The sequence below is a fragment of the Protomyctophum bolini genome (genome assembly GCF_963924005.1).
Source record: "Protomyctophum bolini genome assembly, chromosome: 24".
NCBI lineage: Eukaryota > Metazoa > Chordata > Actinopteri > Myctophiformes > Myctophidae > Protomyctophum > Protomyctophum bolini.
Genome location: NC_137885.1, coordinates 8,412,846 through 8,422,237, shown reverse-complemented (window position 1 = coordinate 8,422,237; position 9,392 = coordinate 8,412,846). Strand labels below are relative to the sequence as shown.

General features: G+C 45.3%; 1 protein-coding gene across 1 annotated transcript in view; it reads left to right on the top strand.

The window, feature by feature from the left end:
• The window catches only part of LOC308311399 (coiled-coil domain-containing protein 80-like), a 9,678-nt gene extending 1,252 nt beyond the window's left edge, over nucleotides 1-8,426 (top strand). The window contains exons 2-8 of the mRNA XM_080758085.1: nucleotides 1-1,481; nucleotides 2,172-2,328; nucleotides 2,597-2,733; nucleotides 2,888-3,039; nucleotides 3,856-3,959; nucleotides 6,294-6,377; nucleotides 7,108-8,426. The exon at nucleotides 1-1,481 is cut by the window's left edge and continues 705 nt beyond it. Of these exons, the coding sequence (XP_080614211.1) occupies nucleotides 1-1,481; nucleotides 2,172-2,328; nucleotides 2,597-2,733; nucleotides 2,888-3,039; nucleotides 3,856-3,959; nucleotides 6,294-6,377; nucleotides 7,108-7,427 (2,435 nt within the window). The 3' untranslated portion in view covers nucleotides 7,428-8,426. The remainder of the gene's footprint in view (nucleotides 1,482-2,171; nucleotides 2,329-2,596; nucleotides 2,734-2,887; nucleotides 3,040-3,855; nucleotides 3,960-6,293; nucleotides 6,378-7,107) is intronic.
• The last annotated feature ends 966 nt before the right edge of the window (nucleotides 8,427-9,392 follow it).

Here is a 9,392-nt window from a genome sequence, read left to right as displayed (position 1 = left end):
AGGCCCTGGACCCCGCGCTCGTCCCCAAGCTCATGGGCTTCCTCAAGCTGGAGGAAGGCAAGTTCTCCATGGTCCTGCTGAGAAGGAACCTGCAGGTGGAGGAGAGGTATCCCTACCCGGTCAGGTTGGAGGCCATGTACGAGGTGATGGACCAGACTCCCGTCCGCAGGCTGGAGAAGGCCAGGCAGAGAGGCTTCGTGCAACGGTGCAAGGCAGCCGGGGTGGAGGGTCGGGTGCTGGAATCTCCGGGAGCAGCCGCTATGACGCCGGAGGACACGGGAGGCGCACGAGGCACCGGGGCGGCGAGTAGTAGCAGGACACCGGAGAAGAAAGAGCCAGAGAGGCCACCTCACAAACCTGCACTGATAGTCGAAGCAGCAGCCACGACTACGAGTTCAGTGGCCACCTCGACTAGAAGGTCACAACCGACCACGACAAAACCAACAACTACAACCACGACTAAACCACCAACCACAACTACGACAAAAGCAACTACCCCAAAAGCAACAACTACCCCAAAAGCAACAACTACCCCAAAAGCAACTACCCCAAAAGCAACTACCCCAAAAGCAACAACTACCACAAAAGCAACAACTACCACAAAAGCAACAACTACCCCAAAAGCAACAACTACCACAAAAGCAACAACTACCACAAAAGCAACAACTACCACAAAAGCAACAACTACCACAAAAGCAACAACTACCACAAAAGCAACCACAACGTCAAAACCAACAACTACGACAAAACCAACGACAACAAAACCAACAACAACTACAAAAAAACCAACAACAACCAGAAGGACCACAAAATCAACAACTACAACCAGAACTACAATACCAATGACAATACCAACGACTACAAAAGCTACAACAACTACAACGACCAAGCCTGTTTTAAGGAGAAGGAAGATCAAACACAGAGCCACGGCCGTTCCCGCCGTCAACCAGAAGACCACAGTTCTGGACTTAGATGTCGTTACCATCCACAAAAAGCGAAGAATGGGTCACGAGAGCGACAAAAAGCAAGGCGTCGTACAACTTCCCGGTGGGCACAAGGAGTTGTATCTCGACCCCAGCAGCAAACCAGGCGATGGAGTTGCCACAGCTCCCACCCAACCCACCGAGGACAGTTTAGATGAAGGTGAAGAGGAAATGGGTGTGCAGGTTAACCCTGAGGACGATATGGCAGTTGGCAGCGATGCGGAGGAAGAGCCCACTTCGACCGAGAAGGGCAGCGTCATAAATGACAACGTGGAGGGCAGGAAAAAGATTGATAACAATTTAGGGAGGAAGAACAAAGCAGAGAAGAGAAGGACAAGGACGGGTAAAGACGGAGCCCCAAACTTCCGAGGAAGAAAAAGTGGCAAGAAGGGCGTCCTGTACCAGGAGAAACATCACGGTGAAGGGTCCTCCGCCAAAAACCCGGCTAGTCCCCTGGCTGCCTTCTTTGGTTCGTTCGAAAGAAGACGAAGGCTACTTGTAAGTATTCTTCTGCTTCAGAATATTACTGCAAAGAACCTCGTGGTAATTGTGTGGCCTTGATAAATGCTTCATGTTTATTTCCTTGATGCTCGCCAAAGGGAGAAATGTGAGTGCACAAAAAACATGTTCCCTTCATACTCCAGTTTTAGGTGATAAGGTGACCACCGAAACAGTGGTTAGTAAAAACAGAGAGATGTGTTTAGGTGAGCGGTGAGTCGCTTATCACTGTGTCATGTTGTAGTTTTCTCAACCACCGCGGTGGTCACCTTATCACCTAAAACTGGAGTATGAATAGGCCTTAAGCGAGTGATCAACAAAATTCTGATCACAATATATTCTGTAATAGTATCATATTAATTAATAATAATACAGTATAATTGGCCCGGGTCGTCGGCATCGTGTCATTGTCATTTTCCATCACTTAAAAACAATTCTGACATTTCATTCAAAAGTATTTCATAAATAAAATGCTAAATAAATCTAAGAATTTCCATGAACAAATTAAACGGTTGTATAGCAGATCTACAATCTCATAGACGCGACATGCTGTCAGCTTGCAGATCTATACTATTTTCACTTTTGGGGTCTCTGGGGCAAATGTCTCATTTCTCCTTTGGGTTTTCAGATGAAAACTTTGGGAAACACTGTTTCTAAAAGCTGACGGGGGCCGATCTGTCCTTTCTCCAGGTGATAACGACCCCGTCCGAGGACAACCGCATGTACACCCAGCAGAGAGACGAGTACCTGGAGAACGTGTGTGAGATGGCCGTCCGGAAGATCTCCATTGTCACCATCTTCGGCTCCTGGAACAACGGCTCCATGAAAATAGACCACTATCAGCTGGGTAAGTCACCACGACGACATTACCTTGACTCCAGGTACTGTAGGGTAAGTGATATTATTTAGTTAAAACAAAAAAGGATTTTTGCTAAACAGTTAAAGCAATGTTTTCTGATAGTAAGCATATAGAGTGTGCATGCTTAACAGTTCAGTAACAGTTCAGTACTTAAGTAAATGTAGGCCTACCTAAGTTGTACTTAAGTACAATATTTTGGACGTGCCCCACCTGAACTGTGATGATACAGGTTTTACTTTTTGCTTTCTTTTTTTAGAGCAAGACCAGCCATTGAAAGGCTTACCGAAGGAAGAGCTCACAAACCAGGTGCTCATCAAGGCGCTGAGGAAGGAGCTGGGCATGACGTTCAACGACTACTACATGGTGCTGACTGACTTTGACACGAAGGCAAAGGTTAGTGGGGGTGGCTGACATTTTCCATCCGGTCCGCGGGAAACAAATGGTGGCGAGCCTTCCGGTTACTGCTCACAGCACATAAGCGCATGACGACACGTTGTGAGCTTGAGCTTGTCCTGAGCTTGTCCTCTGTATTGATCTCTCCGTGCAGCAAGAGTACGAAGTGCCCATCGCCATGAAAGCAGTGTTGGATTACATCGATAACTTCTCCTCGCGGATGGCTGAGAGTGAGCAGCAGAGAGAGAGCGGTGTGACCTGCAAGAAGGAAGACAAGTCCCGGTCCCTGGAGAACTTCCTGTCGCGGTAATGGAATTTAATTGGTTGTAAATCGAGGCAACGTCACCTGCGTTTTAAAGTTTAACTGGGATTTGTGTAATCTCGGTCTAGCTGACGTGATGTGATGATGGGCCTTTCATTGTTTGTTTTTCGCCTCTTGTAAATGGCAAGCTGTCATCATGACAGTGATTACCTGTTCAGGCTGTGACCCCCATAAATAATCATATTTAAGAAAGACAAAAGTAAAGTATAACACTAAAAGCATTCCTATTCCTGCTCCCCCTCTCTCGCACCTCTCTCCTTCTCTTCTCTCTCTCTCTCTCTCTCTCTCTCTCTCTCTCTCTCTCTCTCTCTCTCTCTCTCTCTCTCTCACCCCTGGTCCCTCCCCTCCAACTGTCTGACAAATGCAGGCCCCCAAAGTATGAAGTATTCATTTACTCTGCATTACAATAGTGGATGGTGTTTTAGAAATAAGCTCCACCAGTTATAAGTAAGACAAGTAAGTAAGTCAGAGTGGGTCAGTATCAGCCAGGGTGCCGGAGTCCTTGCGGTCGAAAGGCTAGTGCACTACCGACTTAGCTCCCCTAAATATAGCTATTTTTATGTTTTGATTAGGCGTTCCATCATGCTCGATTAAGCACTGCTATAGACGGCTATTTCAACGAATCCGATTGCTTCCTCGAAATGACCTGTTGTATAATAATGCATTTTATTCACGATACATTTTCTTGCATTAGGCCGGACCAAAATTGTGCCTACCCAAAAATGTAAATCCTCCTGGCAACGCCGGCGACTTATGTGTCACAGTATATAAACACTTGTTCCTTTGTTTTGATGTCCAAGGTTCCGTTGGAGGCGTCGGCTGTTCGTTATCTCGACCCCAGACGATGAAGAGTGGGCTTATCAACAGCAGCTCTACAGCATGACCAGCCAGGCCTGCAACCTGGGTGAGTCATAGTAATAATATTAATAATAATAATAACTAGATAAAGTGCCCCTCGGGGCACAGGTCTCCACCAGGGCAGGTCAGGTCGTGGCCTCCTGGTGGCGCTATAATAGGCCAATGTGAAAAGGGTGCCATTTCTTCTTATGCCATGGATGGCAATTGGATGATTTGAGGCATTTTGTACCAATTTGTTTTTGTGCAAAAATGCACCTGTTGGTGGCACTATAACAGGCCAATGTGAAAAGGGTGGGATATATTCCCCAGCATAGCAGGAAAGTCTGTGAAAGAGTTAATGTAAATTGCACGCTGCTTTCATGATTTGAGGCTTTTTGTTCCAAAAGTGTGTTTTGCTAAAATAACAGGCAGTTCTTGAAAGTTTGGGGCAGAGGTTAGTTGGCATCCAGGGAGTGTGTGTGCAAAATTTGGCATCGATCGGGTTTTAACGGTGCCGGAGATTAGCTGTACACAGACAGACAGTCACAGACTGACGGACGGACGGACAGACACACACACGGCCCGGTGGAGACAATAATCATAATAATAATATCTCATAATGTCTCTGGGGCGTCCTAGTGTAGCGGTTAGATCATGTCATGCGGAAGGTTGTGGGTTCTGCCTAATAACCTTATCACCTAAATGGCGATAACGATGTGAGGCCATCATACACTGCGGTGATAAGCTATCACCGCGGTGTAGCATTGACCTCTGTCTCTCGCTCCGCCGTCACAGGACACACACACACACACACACACCCACACAGTTCGCTCAGGCACAGTCTGTAGTTGTGGTGGTGTAGTTTTCTAACTTAAAAAAACTATACCGCGGTGATGAGCTACTCACCTCAAACTGTATGAATAGGCCTTAAGACAAAGGAAAACAATCAATAAAAAACTGTGGAATGATGAGAAAGGGGGGGGGGGGGGGGGGGGTTGAGTTAGCTTGGGAAAGCCATGTTGAAGAGGGGTCCCTGCTTCATCCCTCTCTGTGCTAAGGGGTCCTAGGTCTGAAAAATGTTGAAGACCCCTGGGTTAGACTTAGGCCTGGCTGTGTTGCGAGCAGTGTTAACACCCAACTGCCAAAGTGTGGAGAATGTGAGAGCACGCTGTGGGCTGCCTGCTGCCCCTAAACTTCGAGGAATGTTATTACAACGAGGATATGGGGCGTTGAAATGGTAAATTGTAAATGGCGCATTTAGGAGCTTTACATAGATTGTGCATCCCTCCATTGCATTCACCCATTCATCGGGAGCAATTATCCATGCCCCGCTGAAATCTTACAGAAATAACTAAAAGCAAAGTGGTAGAGAGAGAGAGGGGGGGGTTGCTGAGGGAGGGAGGGAGGGAGAGAGAAAGAGAGCTTGTTGGTGAAGGAAAGGGAGGCTGTTTTAACCACAGCCTCATACCCCCCTGGGACTGGGTCCATATGTTGGGCAAATGACCAAAACAACGTTTTTTTACCACTGGTTTAAACAACATTTAGGAAGAAAGCCCTAATAATCAAACTCACACTTTATAAACGAGCTAAAACATAAAAGTACTACCAGTTATTCATGAGCAACAACAACAACCGAAAAACAAGCCCAAATTCACTGAAGCCAAACATAAAAGAGCAGCGACCGACTGGAAACGTTTGCAATTTGAGTAGAGAAGAGGATAGACGATCTGACTCACGCACGCCTCCCCCATGAATCCACACAAACTCTGTTTGGATTATGTTGGACGTGGAGATGCATTCTGTGTGGGTTGGAGTGTTGCCCGTAAGGGTTATTCCATATCTTTACACTCCAGACAGTTTGTTGGATGTAAAGTAAAGCCTATGCAAAGGACCTCTCCACATAGCAGCATACTGTATGACTGTCTGAGCTGATAAATTGCAATTGTGATTGTAAATTGATGTCAGCCTGGCACTCCCAGGCCTTTCTATTGCTTGGAAAATATGTATGAGTTGCGCTAATTGTTCGTTCGTTAGTTTTTTGTTTGTTTTGCTTTCTCCTTTTTGTTTCTTTCTTTTTTATAGAGGGATAGATATTCAGTAGTAGGCTGACAGGAAATGGGGAGAGGTGGGGGGGGGGGTGACACGCAGTAAAGGCTGTCAGGATCGGGAGCGCATAACCTTAGGGGGGGACCAAAACAAAGCATTTTTATCATCCAGTCTAAACCACGCCTAGACCGGGCGATTTAGGAACGCCAGGCTTTCCTTCCGAGGAGTCTTAACCAGCCATGCATGTGTCTTAACCGGCCATTGCATTTCAGAGCCACAGGTGTGTCTTAACTGGCCACGTATGTCGGACGTATGTCAGACTAACATCTGCCCCCCCCCCCCGTTCTCTCCCTAGGTCTGCGTCACATGTCTGTACTGAAACTAACTGGGAAGGACATGGAGTACATGGGCGGGACTCTGGAACTTTACCCAATCAACGGTAAACTTTCTTCTTCATTGTTTGTTTATTTAAATAGACACCTGGTAATACAGATGTGTGAGTGAGGGATGAGGTGTTTTTGTACTAGTCCAAACAGGAAGTCACCTCCACCACAGTGGACTTCCTGCTCTGCAGCACAGTAGTTCCCAAACTGGAGGGTTCGAGCCCAGGGGTCATCGCCATGCTGGCTTGTGGTGGCCATTTCTGTCAAAATGACGGACTTAAAGAATGTACACAATAAATAATATTACCAGAAACACATAAAGAGCTATCCCATAACAGGTCTGTAACTCTGAGAGCATATAAATGGAATCAAATTGGACCCATACGCCGTCGCTCTGTCGTTTTTGTCTCGCTATATACCTGTATTTTATTCCCTTGTCTTTCTGTTTTGTTTTTTTGTTTGTGAATACTTGTAAATGTATGTGAAGTTGTTTGAGTGTATGAGTGTATCATTTATATATCCTGTGAAAGTATACAGCTGAGGTTGTGGGGAAAAAAAGAAAAAAAATCAGTTGTAAGAAAAATGTATACCTGTAATTCTGTGAAGTTGCCTAAACTGAAATAAAAACAAAGTTTTAACTCTCAGAGTTAAATTAAGTATGTGAGAACCACTGTTGGACTCCTAATGTGCCAGTAGTGTCATAGTAAACCAGTGTCATACATTATTCTGAAGAAAACTCGAAATGGCTTAACTCAATAGCGCGCCACCCCCCCCCTTGCATTGCAGGGAGTTCCACGGTGGACCGGGAGGGGCTCTCGGCCGTGCTGGCGCGGGACATCCGGAACTACTTCCAGGTCAGCCCGGACTACTTCTCCATGCTGCTGGTGGGCAAGGACGGCAACGTCAAGTCGTGGTACCCGTCGCCCATGTGGTCCATGTCCAACGTGTACGACCTGGTGGACTCCATGCAGCTCCGCCGTCAGGAGATGGCCATCCAGCAGTCCCTGGGGATGCGTTGCCCGGACGACGACGAATACCACGGTCACCACGGCTACCACGATCAGAGCCCCGATGGCTATCACCGTCACCGCGGTTACGGTTACTAAAACCGCACTGCCTGCCCATGCCGAGAACGTCTGTATTAGACGACACACGACGTCGTTTCAAATCCAACCTTTCACTGCCAAAAAGAACGCCGTCTATAGACGTCCTATATGGTCTTTAGAGGGGCGGCAGGGGCGCTCTTCGCCATCGTATGAATGGTTCTAGGTTGCTATAGGCAACGGATATAACCGGAAACGGCCCATAACTAAAGAACCGATGACCGTGGTTAAAAAAAAGAAATTGTAACCGAAAAGATGTGAAAATAGGCGAGCATTCACAGAAAAGACTGCCGGTCTACAAGCTCACAAGCGATGCAGCGCATTGTGAGCTTATAGATCGGCTATTTTCAAAGTGGTTTTAATACATTTGAAAACTTTTACTCATAACGGAGTATTTCTGCATTGCAGTATTGATACTTTTACTTACTTTATATTTGAGTATGTTTTCCACCACTGACTCTGCCTTCTGTCCATGCGGCACACATCTGCCTATGGTCCTTTACAACATTGGTCCTCAACCTTTTCAGGTCACGCACCCCCCCAAAATTATCACATTTGAACTGGGGAGTGGGGACCCCCCAAAATAATCACATTTGAACTGGGGACCCCCCCAAAATAATCATATTTGAACTGGGGACCCCCCCAAAAAAATCATATTTGAACTGGGGACACCCCCCCCCCCCCCCCAAAAAAAAAAATCATATTTGAACTGGGGATCCCCCCCAAAATACCGGTAATCATATTTGAACTGGGGATCCCCCAAAATAATCATATTAGAACTGGGGAAAATCATGGCAGGTTCACCCACAGGTTGAGGACCACTGTTTTACATTATCCTCTACTGATGAAGATATCAAACGAAACGTGTACTGTATTGTTCTTTTTTGTGATTTTCTGCTGAACACAATCTGCAGGGTTTCTATTTCAAATATTTAGCTTGTTTTTGTACTGCCGACTTGTCCTGCGAGATGGGCTAAAATAAAACACTTTTTTTTTAATTGATCTGATCTGTATGTAATTTTTCTGTCCTATATTAATCCAGAGCGATTTACAGTAAGCAAGAACATCAAATACAGTACATAAAAATAGTCATCTAGGATCATAACATCCGTCTAACAGTAGAATATCTGTACAATGAAACTACTTTACTTTATTTGTTTATTTGGTCGGGACAGTGTATATTGATGAACATTACATTCAAAATGCAGTGTAAATATACCAGATTTAGCAAGACTTGCTAATTTCCATCTGTAGTCCCCAGACATCAAACATCAAACAATACAAACAGGACTGACATACAGGACATGGCATACAAATACCTAGTACATTTCAAACGTAATAAGACTAGTAAGAATAAGAAATAAGAAAAGATTAAACTATTAGATAAAACTATTATTAGGGTAGGTTTACTCTAAATAATCTATCTAGCACAGCATACAAAATAAATACACCTAAAATAATCATGAATGGTTGCAGCTTTGGTTTTCAAGCAACCATTCTTTCAGATTATATTTAAAAGAGGAAAATGTAGCACATTCCCTTATATGCAGCCCTGTACTGAGAGGACATTTTGGCCGAATGTTGTTTTCCGGTGCGGCACTTCGCAGTCTCCTCGAGTTGTTGCTCTGGTACTGATTCCACTATCGGGCTTTCGTTTAATGAATTCACTTAGGGGGGCGGGCACAGACCATGTAGGGTCTTGTATATGACCCCAACCTGTTTGAATTTTTTTAAGTTATCAAAGCTAAAAAAGAATGAGCCTCCGGAGGATGTTACAATGATGATATGAGCGGGGCTTCCTGTCAAATACCTTGAGCGCACTCTTGTAGTTGTAGAGCTGTTCTATGGGTTTGAGAGTAGTCACACAGTTTGTGAAACAGTATTCAAGGTGTGATAGGATCATGCAGTGAAGATACGATCTGGCCACTCCAACTGTCAGGAATGGTCTAATTGTAATCGAATTTAATC